The 21,826-nt window shown below is 41.9% G+C and overlaps 2 protein-coding genes across 2 annotated transcripts in view; both read left to right on the top strand.

Annotated features, from left to right (window-relative positions):
* LOC308281586 (uncharacterized protein) overlaps nucleotides 1-21,826 on the top strand; it is a gene marked incomplete at its 3' end in the record, with an annotated part of 534,349 nt that overhangs the window by 432,366 nt on the left and 80,157 nt on the right. The gene's annotated exons all lie outside the window — the stretch shown is intronic.
* On the top strand, nucleotides 1,715-7,070 carry LOC308281445 (uncharacterized protein). Its single transcript, XM_080721623.1, has 4 exons — nucleotides 1,715-1,908; nucleotides 3,834-4,127; nucleotides 5,101-5,253; nucleotides 6,206-7,070. Exons 1-4 carry the CDS (start codon nucleotides 1,890-1,892, stop codon nucleotides 6,247-6,249), a joined length of 510 nt encoding a protein of 169 aa, XP_080577749.1. The 5' UTR covers nucleotides 1,715-1,889; the 3' UTR covers nucleotides 6,250-7,070.

The following is a 21,826-nucleotide window of genomic DNA, read 5'->3' as shown; positions in this document are numbered from 1 at the left end:
GTGAAATTAAAGAAAATGGCTGGCATCAAAGGCCATTAATCAAAATAAAGTCTGGACTGGTATTCAGTGTGTTTAAAGAGAATAACCCGGAAGAGACTCTGATCGAAGATGCATTATGCTGTTGCGGGATCACAGGCTCAAGGGTTCATACAGGTTCATGGCTCAGCACTGTTGTACTCTCACCCGGTAGCGAGTTTACTTTCTGTAGGGTGAAAACGGGATAACCACGCCCAAACTCATTTTTGTGATTGGCTGAACCGGAGGTAGGGAGCACTCCATTGTGTTCACTTGGACCATGCAGAGGTTACACATCGGCGAGGTGTCACCTAAACCTAACCTTAACCCTAACCTCAGTAAAATTAACGCTGGTGAATGCTAACCTGGTGAAATGCTAACCTGCCGACGCTGGTGAGAAGCTGAATGCTAAGACGGTGCGCCTCCGTCATCTCCACCGAAAACGAGCGCTCTATACCGTTTTCTCCCTACAGAAAGTAAACTCGCCACTTGGTAGAGACCAATGGGACAGACCTAAACGCAGGAAGAACGTCATTTTGTTGACACTCACATTAGCTGCTCAGGTGTGAAGGTTCAAAGGTAAGGGAATAATGTTGCTAAAGGCAGGGGCAGGGGTGTTTGGCAACCCTATGAGCCAGATATCTGAACGTACCCTAAGTTGACACTCACATTAGCTGCTCAAGTGTGAAGGTTCAAAGGTAATGGAGTAATGCTGCTATAGGCCGGGGCGTTACGCTGCATTGCGAGCTGGATATCTGAATGTACCCTATCTACTGATGTTGTACACGGCGACAGAATGCAGAGCTGTCAGTGTCTGATTTTCTTTCTTTTAGATCACAATGCCAAAATACCGATCTGATTATTGTTTGAAGAGTAACGTCGGGTAGAAGGACACTCGCGTTGCGTTGTTGTTCTTCGTTCTCTGTAGGGTTTGTTGTTTGTTCTCCGTAGGGTTTGTTGTTGTTGAGAAATGGGAAGACAACCACTCCCTGTGACAGTCCCCAACAATACATTTTACATTTTTTATATGTTTTATAAAAGCAACGATTCACCATTGTAGTCTGAGTACACGTGTCATGTAGGGTACTTATTCAGGCCATTTAAAGCGTCAAAATAAATGCATGAACTAATAAATAAATAAACGTTGCCCTCTAACGGGATTCCCAATGTCAGCATAAGTTTACTAGTCTGGAGTATAAAACCAGCTATTAAAACACAAAACAGACATGGTCACACGATTAACCTCTCTCCAGTTACCACCACTGATTTCCAACAATGCTGTTAATGCTCTTAATACACAGTTCTAAACTCTCACCATCATCATCCATTATTCATTATGTTGACACACAGACCGGATCTGGAGGTTTTCATAGTAAATGCAACCTGTGGTCGCAATTGAGCTAATTGTCTACATGCAATCATCTATGTGCAAGTTAAAATCAATTGCTCAAGCCACAGACTGACTGACTGAAATTGTATGGGTTAATTAATCTAAATGAGCATTACTATTTCATGTTTAATAATTAAAGATTAATATTACCACACTAAAGACATTTTCTTTGTTTTTGTGTTAAGGCGTGGTGGCCATAGTGGGAGAGGAGGTGGTCCTTCCATGTCACGTTGAACCAACTGACATGTCGAATAAAATAGTGGAGTGGTCCAGACCTGACCTGAAGCCACCACTGAAGAAGTTTGTTCTCATCTGGCGATATGGACAATACCTTCATGAAGAACAGAACCCTTGGTACAAAGACAGGACGTCCCTGTTTCACGAGAAGTTATATCATGGTAACATCTCGCTGAAGCTGTCCAGGGTGAACATCTCAGACGAGGGGACCTACCAGTGCTCTGTTCCAGAACTGGGCAGCAGCAGCATGATCCAGCTCCATGTTGGTAAGAAATTGTGTGGTCAATTATATTATTCAATTATGAATGGGAAACAACAATGAAGGAAAGTGCAGGACAAAATAAACCTGCGATCATTAAAATACTCGAGCGACCAATGGCAGATTCTTTTGTCTTATACCGATACCAATTTTGCTCATGTACTGTACGTTAATCGAATATTGATATTGAGAAGCATTTTATAATAATTATCTATATTATTAAATTAAAGCTATACTGTGTAAGTTGCTCAACAAGTGGTCAGTAGCGGTATTGCTTTTTTCGGACGTTTTTCGCCCGGAGTCGCCGCGGACCAGCGGAGGTGGCCGCAAACCACCGCGACCGCGATACGAATCCATAGAGGGGTAGAACGTAATTTTCTGACCAGGATTTGGGGAGTTAACACAACTCGTGCCTCTTAATCTGAAGGTTGCTTGTTGCCTTGGTGCCGCGCCGTTTCCTCCGTCGGCCGCCGCTATTATTTTGAAGGGCTGGAAGGGGGTTGTTTTTGTTTTTTTGGATTATCACTTGACGGCAACGATTACGTCATCTAGTCACATGACAGTGTGAGCCGAGAAGAGAAACATGGCTGCGCCCTGCCGTGTGTATTGTTTACTGGGATTCTTCCCTCTAGTAGAGTAGTAGACTAGACTAGTAGGCCTAGTGGTGCAAACCTCCCTATCTCTTCTAAAGCCCTCCTCAGAATATGGGGATATTAGGGTTCAAGACAAGTGGATATAGTAGGCTAACTAACCCATGAAATTATTGCGCGTGGGCTCTTTCGTGCATGCGCTCGCGCCGGGGAGGCAAGAGCTGGATTGTGGTCATCTTTGTGAAATATTGCCCGGCGTTTACTCGCGGAGCGAGTGTGTTTCTCCACCGCGGGGGCGGCGCGATCCCCGGCCCCGCAGATCGAAGCGAGAAAGCCGCCGTCTGTAGGGCTCTCTCTCTCGCTCGCTCCGTCGCCTGCATGTGTGTATGTGTAGAGGGGAGAGAAAGTGGAGGAGCAGAGCAGCTGCATTCACTGCACTTAGAATTCTCCGTGCGACTTTTACCGAGTGAGAAAACCCCCGCAACTTTCGGGAGAGGTCCGTGGGATGGCTGTAAAATTGCATGAGAAATGACATGTGTGGCGTGTGGCGTGAGAAGAGGTTAAATTGCGTGACTCTCACGCTCAAAGCGTGAGACTTGGCAGCCCTGCGATGCGTGCGTGCGTGCGTGTGTGTGTGCGTGTGTATGTGTGTGTTGGCGGTCTTTGTGGGTCCATGGCTGGCACAAAATATTTTGAGAAGGGGGTCTGTGACTAAATACATATCAATTAGTGGGTCCCATACAGCGTGCCAGGAAACGTGTCCTTGTTTCTGAGCTCCTGCTGGTGGCCAGCCTAGGACATTTTTACTTTAAAATAATTTGCAGTTTTTTTTAAATATTTAACTTTGAGCACTCAATGCATTTCCAATGGGGTTTGCTTGTTGGGAGAGAGAAGCACACAGGAGGAGTGCTTACAATGCATAGTACAATGTTGAAGTCTTTACATTTCTGTTACTTCTACTCCACTACAAGTACAGCATTTGACAGCTTTAGTGACTTGTTACTTTGCAGATTTTATAATTAATAAAAAACATACACAAATTGGAGTAATTTTACAGTAGTAAAATACATGAAAAGATTATAATGGGTGTTTTTAATGAATCTAGCATGGTTAAAATGGAGTTACATTGGTTGTGTATGTGGAGCCTCCTAACATTTACATCAAATATCAAAATATTGAATGAATCAAATTAAAAACTGTTCAGGGTGTTCATAGAAGCCTGATTAGACAATACAATGACCAAAGTTTTTTTTAAAGTGAAATATCCCTTTTTAACACATTTAGAAAATGATAATCATGTACAGCAACACACAACCTGACTGAAATGCATTTCTCCATACAGCTCAACAGGTAGCAGTTGGAGGACGCCTTGAATTACTTCCAGATCCAAGCTCTGTGACTGTTACTGGTGGAATCACTGACATCCTGTGGAAACACGGGTTCAATAAATTGGCAGAATGGAATGCTAAATTTGGCTCTGAAATTGAATACTATGGGAGATTTAAAGATCCCCGTGTAACATTGGATAAAAAAACAGGAATGTTGGCCATCAGTAACATGAAGGAACAAGACAGTGGGACCTTTAGCGTCAGAATAAACTTCAGACCCAGCAAGACTTACAGAGTTAAAGTGACCGGTAAGTATCCTTTACTTTTTAACTCATACAACATTAAATGACAGACAAATAAAACACAGTACTATGCAGAAAATGTACAAAAAGTCGTAAAAACAATGCAAAATGAATGTTATTTACAAATTACAATAGAAAGGTCAGGGGGAGGTAAGTATGTAGGCTTTGTTTTCTTTTACCAGTTTTGAGTAGCAGCCGCCTCTAAATGGCAAAAAATCGAATCGAATCATTTAAATTTGTATCGTATCAAATCGGCAGTGCAAAGAATCGATTGTAACGATACTACCTACTTGTGCATTGTATTTAGCAGGATAGGATAAATGTCAAATGTGCACTGTTCAGATCATGTCATCCCCCTGCATACGGCTCATCTATGGTCCTATTACAGAGTGAAGAGCATGCAAAGGCTTAGAGTAGCAATAAACGATGCCATGAGGTTACTTCTCCAGGTTCCCAGGTGGCATAGTGCCAGTCAGTTGTTCACTTCTGTTGGTGTGCCCACTTGTTAAGTCAAATCATGTACCATTTTATGCAGCGGTTGTGTGTGTGTGTGTGTGTGTGTGTGTGTGTGTGTGTGTGTGTGTGTGTGTGTGTGTGTGTGTGTGTGTGTGTGTGTGCGTGCGTGCGTGCGTGCGTGCGCGTCTGTCTGTCTGTCTGTCTGTCTGTCTGTCTGTCTGTCGTGGCAATGACCACACCTTTGTTCACAGATAGACATCTAAGTTTGGGGGGGTTTCTAGAAAAATAGAGAGAGAGTGAGACGCATGCCCTGGCCTTGTGACTGTGAGAGTTTTATGTTGACTTTGACACTGAAATTGTGTCAATGCGGTCACTGCCATTTCTGTATGCTGTCTCTTGTGCTTTCCATGACACCTGTGTTTCTTTAATTGGCATGTAACAAGTGTACATGTTACATGTATAATCTTTCAATTACATGTCCTATTATATGTCCTAGTATCTGTCTATGCTCATTTATACACAGAAAAGACGATTCAAACCCCCCCTCCAACCAACACCACCACCCGACCTGCAGCCTCTACAGATGGAGCTTGGAAGATTCCCCTGACAGCCGTGATTGCCGTGAGTGTCATGATAGTCACGATTGTCGTGGGTGCCTGCATCTACTTAAGAAAAAGTAAGACTGGAGGTAACTACTGACATAGTTGTAAACCTTTCTGCAGGACTGTCTGCATGTTAACTCATGCACAGAAGATTAATCTGGGGATAATGACCAGTTAGCTGGTTATTTTCCTCATGGACAGGGTGATTCATTGATTGATTCATTGATTGAATACTTTATTAGAAGTTTGCATTTGAAAAGGTACATGACAGTACAGTTCACTGGGACACGGTCAACTAAAAAAAAACACTGCAAGAAAGCCTTTAGCTTGTTTTAATTGGGGTCCTTTTTTAACTCGTATAACATTGAATGACAGACAGATAAAACAGTACTATGCAGAACCCTAACCCAGTATTGGACCCCATATCACACTGAAGGTTTATTTTTTATAATCGCCAGTTCATTGTTCATTATCCCACATATCAAGACATGTGACCATGGTGACACCTACTGGTTAAAACTGGTGGCTCTCTATGACACATACTGTTTGATTAAAATTACCATGTGAATAAGGGGCAATATCTCCTCTTGACGAACAGGATTGCCTCTTGAAAATGTGGGAGACCCCAGGTTCAAATCCTGGGTAGGACATAAAAGTTCCCAGTGAGACATAGTCGTCTATTAGATGTCCGTCTGAAATTGGTCTAAAAGTGAGTGTTTTAGATGTCTTAAGCTTAGATTAGACCTTGATTAGATGATATTTCAACAGCTATATTTCAACAGGCTATATATAGACGTCTATTAGATGTCTAATCAATGTCTAATCTAAGCTTAGATGTCTAAAAAAACTTTCACTTTTAGACAAATTTTAGCCTCGCATTTAGATGTCTAGACCGAAAAATGCTCAGTGGGTTACAGATTGCAGCTTTAACATGCTTTGCATTTTAGGTCTTGTGCTCTGATGTGTCACAGTGGTCTTCAAACTGACATGACAGACAATGCTTTCATGTTTTCTCTTGTTTTACAGGAAACACTGGGACCAATGCCAACCGAGCCAACGGAGTCATTTGATGCTTCAGTGAAGAAATGGAACCACTGGTCAGACTCCAGCTGTCATGGTCGTGGCCTCTACCAACATGTCTAATGTGCCCTTGTCCCCTCACTAGTGTTTTCCCCTGAGTTCCCTTCTCCTATTTTCCCCTCTGCCAATCTCCCATCCACTCCCCTCTGTGTTCCCCTGATAGTAGGGTGGAATTATGTGGCACACATGTCCCTTAAGATAAAGATAAAGGTGTGGATGAACCTCAAATTCCTTCAACTAAACACCTCCAAAAGTGAAACCCTCCAAATTGGCACCCCCATCAGATCCAATCTTGTTCTCCGGTCACAATCTTACCCTCTCATCATCAGTAACCAAACTGGGTGTGAAAATGGACCCACAACTCAACCTTGAGCCACACATTAAACACCTGTGTACGACCTCCTTTTTACCATCTCAGGAACTTTCCAAACGCCGCTCCACACTCACCCTAGCAGATACTGAGAAACTCGTCCACACCTTTGTCTCCTCCAGACTGGATTACTGCAATGGATTTTTTGCTCACGCCGATGTCCTGGTGTCCCTGTCGACTTCCCCCACCGACATCTCATCTGAACCCCCATCGTCTGTTCCCGCCTACGTCTCGTCTAAACCCCTGTCGACTGTCCCTGTCATTGACTCATCTCCAGCCTTTGTCAGCCATTCCCAAAGAACTCTCCGTACCTACTGTATGTCCACTTTCCCTGCTGACAACCGAAGTGAACTTTGTGAACTGTCCTCTGTTGTCACCGTAGGCGAGCCCAGACTTATTTAGCTGCACGCGCACGCGCCGCACATGCAAGCACGCGCACGTCTCAAATTTAGAGGGGCACCACTTCTAAAATCCATATCACACCACTGGTTGTCACTGCCAAGACTGAACAAGCACTCATGCTGCCGGACCCTGGGCCTGGCCTTCAGCTGAAAGAGCCTGGGCTTGCACTGCAGCAGCAAGAACTCAGGCCTACACTCCAGCCACTGGACCCTGGGACTGCTATTCAGCCACATATGAACTCGGTTTTCAGGTACCCCAGTCATTATCCCCTGTCTTCTTTCCCCAAACCTAACCCCATTCCCAGCCCTGTATCTAGCCCCGTCCTCAGCAATGTATGTATTTCTGTCCCTTTTGTACTGTAGCTCAGGGGTTCCCAAACCTTTTTGTCTCAGGGCACCCCATGAATATTGTTTTAATCCAAGGCACCCCATATTATAGTTTTCACTCCCAGCACCTTATATTTATAGCATATCGTCGTTGTCGGGTGGAAACCTTGTATGTCCAAAACTACTGTTTTTATGTCCAAAACTACTGTTTTTTTCGCACTGATTTTTGACATTGCACTATTAGGTTGTGTTTTGCTTTGTTTAATAATGACAGTGAGATACTTGTTGCACTAACTATCATTGACTGCTAGGGTCTATTTGGACTCTGGATCTCTGTGAACACTGTACTATTTTGATAGTTGTGTCCTAAGACACTATGTATATATCAAACATATAATTTTCCGAATGTCTGTCCGTCCGTCCGTCCGTCCGTCCGTCCGTCCGTCCGTCCGTCTGTCTGAGTGTCCGTCTGTAACAGTGTTTCTCCTCAGTGGCTGGAGCAATTGATCTGAAATCGCATCACCATTAGCATATGAACACACCTGACATAACTGTGAAGCCCGTTTGTCACTTTCACAAATCGTATGCTGTATATTAGCATTTTTCTGGTGTATCTACTATCTATTCTGCATCTAGCATGAGGCATATCTATTCTGCATCTAGCATGAGGCAACATGTTTAACCAGCTGTGTGTGTGTGTGTGTGTGTGTGTGTGTGTGTGTGTGTGTGTGTGTGTGTGTGTGTGTGTGTGTGTGTGTGTGTGTGTGTGTGTGTGTGGGGCGTGCGGGGGGGGGGGGGGTGGGGGGGGGGGGGTGGGGGGGGGGGGGTGGGGGGGGGGTTGTCTGGCCCTGTTACAGATGTTGTCCAAAAATCATGTAGATCGGTACACAGTATCTCTGTAGCCATTAAACGAAACGGGTATTTCTTACATTGATGCTCCTACATATTATCATGTAAGCACCAGTTAAAGTTACTTTCCATCCCTCATATACTGTGTGCACGAGTGCACATCCCATAACCCACACACTGCACATCATTTCAGAGCTCATATCTTTGAACGGGTAAGGGCTAGTATTTATATATTATTCGCTCCCCCTCTTTTGATGCACCTTCTCTTTACTGTTACAGTACTGTTCTTGTTTCTTCCTACCTTTTTCTTACTTCTCTGTAACTTTGTAAATAACTGTATACTGCTGTGCTACCACTGGGCAACTGAGTTCCCCCCTTGGGATAATAAAGGTATCTATCGATCGATCGATCGTTGCGAGAGCTATCGTGTCCATATCGTCTGAGAATAGGGGAGGAGGGGAGGTCCAATTCATTGTCAATGAAGGTCACATGGTTTTTTTGTCGTTGCCGTGTCTCTTGGCCAAAAGACAGCCTTCTGTTGAGCAAGAGACACGGCAACGACATGAAACCACGTGACCTTCATTGACAATGAATTGGACCTCCCCTCTCCCCCTCATTCTCAGACGATACGGAGAAGATGTCTTCCGCGTATGTCTGATTGTGGCCTTAGTGTGTTTGTCTCTTGGTTTGGCTCATTTGGTGCCTGTCTGCTTGTCTACGGTATGTGCCTTTCTGCGTGTGTGTCTGTGTGTCTGCCCAGCTGCCTGTCTGTGTGAGTCTAGGTGTGTGATAGAGGTCTTCGGACCTGCCCGAGATCCGAAATTACCCGCGATCCGAACCGAACCGAGCCGGGTAACGGGGCCGTTTTCGAGCTTTTACCGCGGGGCGGGCCGGGGCCGGGGCCGTCTGCCCCGGTTCCCCGGGTATCTCCTGTTACCCGAGTGGAGCCGAGACAGGCCGAGATTGAAGTGAAAGTGAACGCAACAACTGCACCAAATAGATAACGCCACACGATGGCACTAAAGATGCAGCATGTAATCTGTTGCATTGGTTGTGAGAACTGAGAAGTAGAACTCACTCAGTCACAACAACACTGACTGTATCAGTTGGATTGTTATTATTATCAAAGATATTAACGTAACGTTTTGGTTAACGGTTTACAATGGAGTTGTCATTGCGTGTTGTCATGCTCTGCAGAGCAAAATGGACACTCAAAGCAGAAAGATATAATGAACAACACATGCGACAGAAAACGATAGCATTAGCATTGGCTAGCCAAATGCAAAGAAGAAGGAATAAAAACATGGATTTATTTGTATTTACAAACTGTCCGCATTGACTTACTGGTCTGGGAAAAGATCATCTTTTGGCGAGAGCGAGAGGCACAGCGCCGCTGACAGCAACAGCAGCACCGTGGCGACGTTAGGTAAGAAATATGTCTGATACAACTCTTAATATAATAACGTTGGCATTCTTTCATTTCGGGGCGACAGGTTCGGGTCTCGGATCTCTCGTTCTGCTCGGGTATCGGATCCAATTTTTCTAATAACAGGCGGGGCCGTTCGGATCGGATCCATCACGTCTCGGGGCTGATCGGGTAACGGTTCTCAAATTCCAAATGATAGACGGGGCCATATGGGTCCGGGTCCATTTCCCCCGGGTCCTTTTGGGTTCGGGTAGTTCAAATTGGACCCGTGAAGACCTCTAGTGTGTGATTGTGTTTTCCACTGTCTCTTTCTATCCTGTTTGAATGTGTGATGCGAACACCTGAGAGTGCCACAGTGCAGTGAGTGCACTGATGCTGTTAAAACCTACCCTTTTAACAAGAGTTAAGTGTTGTTTTTTGGTTTGTTTGTTTGTTTGTTTTATTCCTGGTTCTTGTTTTTTTATCTTTGCCATGATTTTGCCTAGTTTTAATTTCACCCGTTAGACCAGCCAAGTTGGGTCCCATGTACAGTAATTGACTTACAGTAGGGGCGGCATTGCTCAGGGATAGAGAAACTGTTATTAGAGCACGAAGGGTTCCCGAAGGGTTTCCAGTTTGAATCCGGTCTCCCCCTGAGTTAATGTCGAAGAGTCCTTGAGCAAGACTCTGAACCCCTAGTTGCTCCTGGTGAGCAGGTTGGTGCCTTGCATGGTTTCCTCTGCCACCGGTGTATGAATGTGTGCGTGAATGGGTGAATGTAATGCACAATCTAAGTAAAGCACCTTGGATAAAAGCGCTATATAAATGCACCATTTGACTGGTTGCCTACATGCTGTTTTATGCCATGCTTTTAACCCTGTAGCACTTCCCAGCAAGCACGTCAGGACCTGGACCAATCAGTGACGTCTCGATTGGGGCCAGATCACAGCCCAGATGGGGATGATCTTGACGTCATTACCAGGACGTCATTTGGACTTTTTTGTTTGACAGGATTATTGTTATTGTTTGTAATGTTAGTTGAAATATGAGCATATAAGGTTATATTCTGGGACATACCTAACTAGTTATGATATTTATCTGGCCTAGAATATCACCTGATTTCAACCAACAAAAATCTTGTCAAACTAAAAAGTCTGTGCTTGCTGGGTTAAAATGCACTATTGTGTGGTCAAAAACATTTCTAGAAGGGTGCCCAAAAGAATAGTGGATCTTATTTTATGCTTGAAGGGTTGCCCAAAAAAACATGAAAAATGATGTGTTTTCCTTTCTTTTTTCCCTCCTTTTTTAAGAAACCTGCAACAATTGATGATTGCAGTCTGTATATCCTTTCTCTTGCCTGCATCTTTGTATTTATTTTACAGGTTGTATAATGACATATATGGCTATACAGAATATAATTTTAAGTTGTGATAAGTTTTGTTGTTGATGGTCTCCTCAGGAGACTTGTCTCAGAGGTCTGAACCATTTGATTGTAAAGGTCTGCCACCTACTGGTGTATTTTGATTTTGGAACTAATTTCTTCAGATTCAGCTTAGTGTGTTTCAGCAGCTTCTGGTTTCAGTATGCTGAAGTGTGTGTAAATGTCTTTCCCTTTACCAGAAGCCCTCAGAAAGCCACATCTCTAAGTTCGTTTTATAATTTGTGTCAAAAAGTTTATTTAAGATTTGTTACAGTTTTACCACACACACATTGTGCACATCTTCAAGTAAAAGATGAAAGGAGATGGTTCCTGAGATGGTTACCTAAACACACCTAAACAATAACTGATGGATCTCAGCTTTTTTCCCCCACACCTGCAACATATGGTACACATGCCATATGCCAACAATGTGCCTTTTTTTTTTTGCAAATTTAATGTTTTATGTTTTTGCTTTTCTATTTTTAAATAAAGTGCTTTATTCTTGCTATGTAAAGAACTTTGAGCTGCATTTTATGTCATGAAAGGGGAAGGGGGGCAGTTCTCCAATCCTAAACCTGCCATTCCTACTGAGGTTAGGGTTAGGGTTTGGTTTAGGTGGTCACTGCCTCTGTAGGAAAGGCAGTGCGTAGGAATGGCAATACAAATAAAGTGTATTATTATTTAGGAAAACGCCTGGATTATACACAAAAAGAAGAAGCTTGTTTCACCTTATGCTTTCTGAGTTATGCCAGGGACACATTTTGTGTGACAGATAGATTCTGTGAATTATAGTATAGATTTGAATTTTAAAAAGCTGTCTGCTACTGCAGCAGCAACATTTACAGGTAACTGCAAAATATCCATCGCAACATGACCGGACAGCCCAGATGTTTTGAGTTCTAATCCAAACCCATTACAACATGCAACTAAGGAAAAAGTAACCAATGCATTCTTCTAGTGAAATATTAAAAAGCCTTTATTTGAGCAAAGCATTTATTTTATAGACAAGTTTAAACTGGGATAACCCACGCGTAGCGACCTACATGGCCATCTTCAGGGTATTACAACATGATTGAACTTTGATGTCAAAATTCTGCTGATAAAAAGCTGTTTAAGTTGCTCCTCTTATGAACCCAGTGATGGACGTACACTCTAACAACGTTGAGCAGCCCCCTGCTGCATGACCCATCCTCTGAATCTGAAGCGTTCAATGACTAGAACGATCGTGGCCAGGCCCAATATAGCAGAAATCACCAGCTGCACAGCAAAATGGGACTGACAGAACCGCATACCTTCAGAGAGAGAGAGAGAGAGAGGGAGAGAGAGAGAGAGAGAGAGAGAGAGAGAGAGAGAGAGAGAATTAACATTATATACATATTTAAATAGAAGTGCTTGAGAAGTTGAGAAGGTTTTTTTTTTTTAAATCACCACAGTTTAAGACAGTGGTTCTCAACCTGTGGGTATGGGGTCCCCAGATGATTAACTTAATGTGCAACATTGTTTTCTCACTCAACAGTAAACAAACCAACATAAAAAGTGTATAGAGGGTATCTGCATGTTAATAAAGTTACAATTTAACCTTTTAATCTAAATTGACAAATTAAATATTGGCCAAATTGTCAAATATTAGAGGCAGAAATTGTGAAAAAAAAAATGTAATGACTCAACTCTTAGTGCTCGTCAGGGTAGGGGGGTCCCCAGTTAAAATATGATTATATTGGGGTCACGGCCTGAAAAGGTTGAGAACTATTGGTTTAAGCAGCGTTGGGCAGTAAGTTACTAGTAATATATTACTGTAATATTATTACTTTACCCAGTAACGAGTAGTGTAAGGGATTACGCTTCCAAAACATTTTGTTTAAAAGGTCCAGAGAGATTGCTGCTATATTTATAGCCATTTTGGCTGATTGTTGACTCTTATTATTATGGAAAAAAAAGTTCTTTCAGTTCAGTTCAGTAATATATTATTCTTGATTCCAAGTAATATAATATTATTACTTTTTCCAAGGAGTAATAAGTAATGAGTAACATATTACTCTCCTAATTAATATTGCCCAGCACATAGTTTAAGTTACAGTAAGATACATCTGATTCAAAAACTACACCTACTGTATAATTGTTAGGAACACAATTAAATACATGCATTCAATACATTGGAGACAATTACAATTACAATGCTGTATTATAATTCATGCTGGCACTTTATTCCGATTCCAATTATTGAAGTTTTGGCAGTGCAATTGAAATAATAGGGAGAATGCCAGCAAGTATTCTGTACTCATTCATTGCTGTTGTCATACTGTACCTTTGTTCCTCAGACAAGTCTCCTCAATGTGGAGTTCAGAGACAGCTTCATCCACAGGGTTCTCCACCTTACAGGTGTAGCTGTGGTCTCCATCCTGGTCCTTTATGTCCAGAAGCAGAGAGAGGTTGGTGGAGAGGTCAGGACTGCTGGTCTGGTTGAGTCTCTCCTCTCCTCTGAACCAGGACAGCGTCTCTCCTGTTCTCCACAGAACACTGCACTGTCAGTGATTGACAGCTGTCATCCACTGATGATGCAATGGGTTTAATGTGCGGAGTGGAAACGGAGCCTAGGGAGAGAGATGATTGTAAAAGTGAGTAGTTTGTCCAAGGCCAATGCCCTCTTTCATTGACTGAATAGTACTTTGGTAAAACCTTGTGTAGAACTCCCTGATCAGGATATAAGTCTAAATAGTAGGGGTGCAACGATATAGTAACTGAATCGAAAAATCGATTAAAATTTGCAATGATCTACTATATAGATATGCAAAAGCATATATCATACCGTTTTGGCTTTGTATCGTATTGGTATCGTTTTACATTGCAGAGAATCGGTATCGAATCGTTTTGCAGTGCAAATAATTGATTGTATGGCAACTAAGTATTTGTGCCTTGTATTTAGCAATTCAAAGAAGGAAAATGAAAAAAGGGGTCTAATTACTTTTCCATTCCATATAGCTACTCTTAGTCTATCGATAAATGTGTGTAATCTCTGTGTTCATGTCAAGGTGTGGGTTTGTCCATACGGTATGTGTTGAAATACAATGGCCATGTATTTGCTAGAGAATCACAGTTTTTACTTATTTATATCCATAATAATAGATGCTTCCCTTAAAAACATGCATTGACACGTTGACACGTTTCACACAGATTTAATTTATTTGCTAAATAGTTTTAAATCATTGAATCAAATCGTATCGTATCGCCATGACTGTACCAAAGTCGTCCATGTATCGTATCATCAGCCATGTATCGTGATGTGTATTGTATCGTTATTAAAATGCATCGTTACACCCCTACTAAATAGTGTGTCAAATGATCCTCTGACCCATGAGTGAGGAAGCGCATTCACATGGTGAATACTTTCTCTCTCCATTCACTTAAATTGCACGGTGGAACAGGTCTCAAAATCACACATTCAGGACTTAAACGAATGAGAACAAAAGATGCAGGGGATAAAAAATAAAATAATCATTTGTGGTGGACACTGAGATGATGGTTGGTTGGACACTAGATGGAGGTATCTCACCTCAGAATGTACAGTATGGGATGGTGGGTGGTAATGGGGTGGAGATACAAGTTTACTTGTGTTTGTATGCATTTGTTTGGAAGTAAAGTTCAGAGACTCCACACTACGTCTGTTCGTCTCATCTGCACACTTCCACACATTTATGCTTATTTGACCTACTAGTAACCTTCATCGTTTAACACCAACCTATTGCTGTGTTTTCACTGGTAAGTGCACAGCACTAGTGTCAAGTATTAGGAATCAGTTATCGAAGTATCGATTTGTTCTATATTGGTAGGGTCCACTTTGTTTGCATCTGTTTGTGCTCAAAGTGTGTTTTTGAGACCACCAGATCACCATACAATGATAGAGAAAGAAGGAAGGAATAAAGGCCATTGGTCTAATGGCTCTTTTTTCCGAAGCACCATTGGTATGACGGCATACATTATTACTAACCCTAACCTAAACCTAACCTTCACCCTATAATCACATTTTTGTACTATTGAGGTTTCTGAATATAGGGGGAATATAGCATCCCGAACTCTAGATGTGAGAGCTGCATAGGCTGAACCACAAATTTCATGAAACATGATGGTCACCTGCACAGATGGGTTGCCTTCAGCACTGTGCCCTTTGAACTGACATGTTTAAAACGGTAACCGGTCACGTTGCCAAAAAACCAACTCTCCAAATTGTCCACGCTCATTGGGCAGGCTTGTCAATGCTCCTGGATTTGCCAGGATGATTGGCAATTACATTAACTATGTTAAATATTTTCTGGGGAAGGACCCACAGATGATAAGTCATTATTAAGGATGTCTTACTTTGCTTCAGTCAACAAATCTATACACTTACATTTGGCATTTTAAGGCTGAAATTGTACCCATGCTAGTAAAGCAAGCCTGATAAAAGTATCAAACATGCACAAAATTCAACAGAACACATGAAAATATATATCTGTTAAGAGGTTTTGGGGGGAGGACCACCAGACCCGTGTTGTTCCGCGCACCCCCTAAAAGTCCTAAATGTTGACAACCCTGCTCATTGGTGAGGTGTCCTAGCAAGTTGATTTGGCGGGTTGTTTTTTTGGTGAAGTGACCTGTATTTGTTTAAAACTTTAAAATGTGCTTTTATACACACAAAGGCCTTGATCATAAGTTGGCCTATATACTAGACATTATTATTATTATTATTATTATTACCCTTATTACCCTTATATTATTATTACTCACGGTAGACATTAAGGTGGAAAAGGTGAGATGAGACTTTGAGAGCAAAGATCTGCACATGGTAAAACCCAGTGTCGTTGATGTGGAGATCAGTGATGGTGAGAGATCCAGTTTGACTGTTCAGCTGCAGTCTGTCTTGAAATCGGTCAACGTAGTCCGTTACCACCTTCGGCACCTTGCCAGCGTTCAGGTTGGCGATTTGCGTGCCTGTGTCGGCCTCTCCGAAAGTCCAAAGTGCCTGGATGTGCTTCTGGATGCTGGTGATTCCAGTCTCCAATGTGATGGTGGTTCCCTCTCTTCCATTCAACACCACTGTGTTTGCCCACACAGAGCTTAGAAGAGCTGAGAGAATTGGAATTGGTTTGAATTAGTTTAATTGTATATTTGAATATTGTTGAAGAGCAAAATGTTAACTGTCTTGAAGAATCAAGTTTCTATAGGCAGGTCATTGCTACAGTAGGTCACTGACATTATATGTTACAGCTATCATCTAAAGATGACACTGTTTATTTTGGCAGCTGACAAGTATCTTTCTTCTAAAGGCAAAATGGAATTAGGGCAGAAAGATCTGGGGGCTCTATTTTGATTGTCTTAAGTACCAGCTCTTATGCCTTAACTTAAAGGCCTGTCCATACTGTCTCCGACCACCGAACCTTTCGTCGGAAAGGTCCGGTTCAACTACAAAATGACGTCACTCGCATCTTCTGAAAAGCATAACCCCGAATTAGAGTTCGGATAGCTGCACGTCGGAAAGTCGGAACTCTCAGACGAAACGTTTGGTGGTCGGAGTACAGTACAGGCCTTTAAGCTAAGGAATAAGACCTGGTGGTGTAAGACAATCAAAATACAGCCCTGGGTACCCGTCTAATAAGTAATCGGGATCTTCTTAAATCTGTCTTACAAGGCAGAAACTATTATTTTCTTGATAAACAAGCAGCTCTGTACTAGCGGTCTGGTTTATTAACCAGGCTACCTCTGTACCACAAAGGGTTACAAATCAAAATTTCAACTATGCATAACAGAACATAAGGATACTGAGAGGAGAGGAGAGGAGAGGAGAGGAGAGGAGAGGAGAGGAGAGGAGACTCTTGCTTGAGTTGTTGATTCTTTAGTATTTTTTTCTATTGTAAATTAGTTTGGAATAAGAACTTTTCTCAAACAAAAAATAAATGATTAGTGTGTATGCACAGTTTAGCAAATGGAAACAAGACCTTAACCACACAGTGAGCTGTGACTTGGACCCCGTTTACTTGTCATTTGAGGAAGTTGAGGTTCAGAATGTGAAACAGGAAATCATCTTTACTTTGACTAACTATACTGTAGGCCTATGTGTCACTGTGGTGAACAAGTCACGGAATCTGGGGTCTTCCATGGAATAATGAAATGCTAATTATGTCCTCTTCTAAATAACAATATAACATAAATTCATCCTGTGAATAAACATATCTGTCATGACTGTCACACTGTGGAATGAATCTGGACAATAGCATTGATTCATACGAGAGAAAAAAAGGAAAAGACCTCAAACTGCTTTTCTCCCCCTCATATAGCCTCAATGATTTACTGCTGTCAATGTATTGCTTCTAAAGTAGCTGGCTCAATCAAGTGATTATCAAATCACATATTATCAAAGAACAATACAATTCTGAGCAAGCAATTCTGTCTTTCTTCAGCTCACCTGCAGTGAAATAAGCGATACGTCTCATCCTTGAAGAGTTCCCTGTTGTAAAAATCACCTAACCGTCTTTAGCACCGTTCTGAAACTCTCTCTTCACTCGCGCCCCACCCACTCCCTCCTTGCCTATTGGTTAAAGCGGCACTATGTGACTTTTTCAATGAATACAAAGCCATTTTGTCCAATCTGTATGGTGTTAAAACAATATGGTTGTATTTGAGAAATTCTGATCGTGTCACCTAGACTCAGTCAGACATGAATTTTGACCTGATGGTCGAGATTCAATTTATCCCCTGGCATTGTCAAAGGGTTTAATAATTCATGTCGATAACAGAGGCCCCTAAAAATGCAACCATCGCATCACAGATCACACCCATCACACCATAATGGCACCATGTGATACTGGTAAATGCACCACATTTGAACACATTTTACAAGTTGCAGACAAGGGACTAACCAAAACTGACATTGCACTGATTGTAAATCTCTCATGCAGGGACTGAGTGTGTTTTTTCCTCTTTTGTGCAGTTTCTGTTTTTGTCATTATTGCACAGCTGCTCCCCTTTGTATTATTTTGTATTGTTCTTATTGAACTTTAATCTGTTAATCAATGACCTCTTCCATTATGGAAAGCATTCCAAATAAGCCTGCCGGCTTCTTCCTTTCCATGCACAGTATTTTGTTTCCTTGATATGCATTGTTCTATTTTCTTTTATTATAACAAAGTGCTAATAAACTAAATGAAACAAAAAATGACCTGGTTGCCTTTTGTGTTAGAGGCTCAAGGGTTCAGGTTCAGCAGAGTAGACAGATCTGAACATTGTCCTTTACAGGAATCATTGACAGTTGTATCACTTTACTCCACTCCATTTTTATTTGTAAGTATCTCTCTCATTCATTATACTCCCTCTCTCTGTTGAATCTGTTCCTTGTTTTTTGTTTGTTAGTACTGTTCGTGTGTGCGTGCGTGCGTGCATGCATGCATGCAAAAGATAGCCTGTGGCTGTAACCCTATCAGTCATGTACAGTAGGCTACAGTAGGTAGGCTATTATTTCGACATAAACCCAAGCCACTCCCCGCCACAAAGCACTTGTTCTTTCAACCTTTCACACTAAACAGTGTTCTGAATCTGTTCCATATGGAGTTCAGGTAAGACTACATTTAACATGAACTTGGTTGGCAGCGATTTTTGTCATACAAAAATAATAGCACTGCATACATTATTTTGAGCTAAGAAACTAAATTGTGCAATGTACAGATTGTACAGACAAGCAGGACTTTTTTATAGCAGTTATAGCTGCTTGGGCTTGAGTGGACAAAGCTGCATGTTCGTGATGTGATTATGGTTTACCTGGTTTCATTCATAATCACATATTCACATTTATGATTGCTGATTTTGCCATCATTTATACTTTCACTGAAATCTGGTCCAACAGAGGCAGTTTATCTATGTTCTGTGCAAATTAGTCGCATGTGACTGCAACTATAAATGTGCATAAATGTGTATTGTACAACATGTACACTGGAATCGTGTTTACTGCAGATCAAGACAGAACCTCTGTTGCGTAACATTAACTTGACAAACTTGTTTGCACCATAAAGGTTTGACTTTGCACACTTAGATAGGCTTGTGTGTTAGTGTGTGTGTGTGTGTGTGTGTGTGTGTGTGTGTGTGTGTGTGTGTGTGTGTGTGTGTGTGTGTGTGTGTGTGTGTGTGTGTGTGTGTGTGTGTGTGTGTGCGCGCGCGTGCGTGCGTGTGTGTGTCTCGTGCGTTCTTGTGTACAGTACAGTACAGTACATGCATGGTGTTGGTGGTGGCAGAAACTACAGTTCCCATGATCGTGTAAAGTCAGGTTATCAAATTGTGGTCTGTCTGCTTGTAAACAGTACACCATGGGGATTGGATGTTCCTGTACTGCTGTTATGGTATGCATACTGTATAAATGACTGATGGTATTGATCTGGTATTCAGTTAAATCAATGACATTAAATCTTATATATTCATTAACACACGCACGCACGCACGCACGCACACACACACACACACACACACACACACACACACGCACACGCACACGCACATACACACACAAACACTACACTGTGATGAGATGGTGATTAGTCTGGTTTTTACCTTGATCAGATTAAGTTAAAGTTTGATTTTTATATATTTTCAGTTAATTGCACAGCACTTAACCTTTTGAAAACAACCTTTATAGGTTGTTTTCAAAGAACCATGCAGAGCTTTGTATGCATACCATAGCACCTCAACCACCCCAAAGAACCACTGAAGAAGCATTATATTTGAATGAGTGCTGATTCATGTACGGTAGCTATGTGCACTGTGCAGTGACATTCATGTTTTATTTCTACTGCTACTACTACTAATCTTTAGTGTAGGCCTACAATGTGTACAATGTACAATAAATACAAATCTATAATGGTTTAAAGTTATACCATGTAACCTTTTTTATAAAACGAATCACTAAAGTTTTAGAACACCCACTCCGTTATTTTCAGCTTCTAAAGCCTTCTCTTTATATGTTTTCTATGATCCTGGCCGGGGTCCGGTTTTCGCGGAAAAATAGCGTCATCTGCATCATCTGTATACGTTGTGTATACGTTGGCCAATCACATCGCGGATCATACACACATGATACACTACCGGCCAATCACAGCTTATCTGCCGGTGTCTTCAGGAAGTAGCCTCGCTCAGCTACAGTGTTTACCACGGTTTACCATGGTGAAGGATTCGTAACCTCTTAATCCCCAAATCCTGGCCAGAATTACGTTCTACCATGCGTTCTACACCTCCACGGATTCGTATCGGTCGCGGTGGTTTGCGGCGCCGCTCCGGTGGTCCGCGGCGGTGGTCCACGACGACTCCGGGCGAAAAACGGACGAAAAAAGCAATACCGCTACTGACCACTAGTTTAGCAACTTACACAGTATAGCTTTAAGCTAAAAAGTATGTTATTAAGTAAAGTCGTACTAGCACTAGTAGTCTTAACTACCGTAATACAATAAGTAAATAGGCTAAATAAAGGACAAACAGTAGGCTACAGGGTTTGGGACAACTGCTTAGAGCAATGTCTTTAATGCTTAAAGGTGTATTCAGTGATTATGAAAATGGCTGGGTGTCATCTTGTCCCTTACTGGCCTTACAGCGTGGAAATGTTTAGTTTTTTATAGATTTTTTACACCATTATAATGTTCTCGTTTTGATCATTGAACCCAATCACTGAATATCGGTAGGCCTACGTCTCCAGCTTCAGGATATGTATGACACTGATTTACTACGAGACTGTGGCATTTTATGAGTTCAGTAGTTTACAATCTAGACATTTAGCAGACTTTCTTAATTCAGAGCGACTGTGGTTCTCAAAACCTTTATTTTGACCATCATAACTAAACATCATAACATATCTACGGCCATACTCTACCCTGATTGGTCGAGGACTGGCTGGCCACCTCTGAAAACTGAATCTAGCTATGCTCGTAACACGGGCCATGGTGGAAGTCCTTATATGGTCAGCACACATTCTAGTGAGGAGAATGAATGGAAAATGTACCAATTTTATTTTTATTTGAATGAAATACAATCACTGAATATACCTTTACGCACAATTCTCCCGTGCTCACTTCATAAAGGTGTGCACTTCAAAACAGGTCCAAGCTCTCCCTGAGCCCACTTTGCAAAAGTGCCCATGCAGTTCTCCTGTAATATCGTCCAGTGCAACATGAGTGGCTCATGAAACTGCCGTCTTGCAGTGCTGATCAAATATCAATCAAGATTGTGTTACTATAGGCTATTACCCATTTCTCACCTGAAATGTTTTCAAAAGAATTCCTTTGTGTAATGTTTAGCTGCAATGGCACAGGTTAAACAAGGCATTTTGATTGACTGAATACTTTATTGACAAGCTTGAAAACAGTAGGGTAGTACAGTTAAAAAAAAAGAAAAAAAAAAAAAGCTATTCTAAAAGGATAACACAAAAATCCCCAGGGGGTCCACCCTATGTTCCCCAGGTTCTATGTTCCCCTCGTTATGTTCCCCACCTCACAGCATTAGTTTTAGTGAGGTGAGGGTTAGGGTTAGGGTTAGGGTTAGGGTTAGGGGTAGGGGTAGGGGTAGGGGTATGGGTAGGTTTAGCTGGTAGGAAAGTGGGGAACTACGGTCCCATCCCCAGGCGTCTTGTTTCCATTGTGGGTCCATATGTACTCATGTGTAAATTAGATTACAATGGACCCACAATGGAAACAAGTGCATAGCATAGCATATCATAGCACATGCTTATATTCTCTCTCTACTACTCGGCATCAAGCCCATGACCATCTATTACCAACTCACTTTATAGTTT

The sequence above is a fragment of the Nannobrachium achirus genome, assembly GCF_963921795.1.
Source record: "Nannobrachium achirus genome assembly, chromosome: 3".
NCBI classification, from domain to species: Eukaryota; Metazoa; Chordata; class Actinopteri; order Myctophiformes; family Myctophidae; genus Nannobrachium; species Nannobrachium achirus.
Note: the sequence above shows the minus strand (reverse complement) of the source record. Positions and strands in the feature narration are given on the sequence as shown.

What these genes read in the sequence shown, in the direction of transcription:
- LOC308281445 (XM_080721623.1), top strand. An exon ending in TTACAGAGTTAAAGTGACCG is followed by an intron (nt 4,128 to 5,100) that starts GTAAGTATCCTT and finishes ATTTATACACAG; the next exon opens with AAAAGACGATTCAAACCCCC. An exon ending in CTGCATCTACTTAAGAAAAA is followed by an intron (nt 5,254 to 6,205) that starts GTAAGACTGGAG and finishes CTTGTTTTACAG; the next exon opens with GAAACACTGGGACCAATGCC.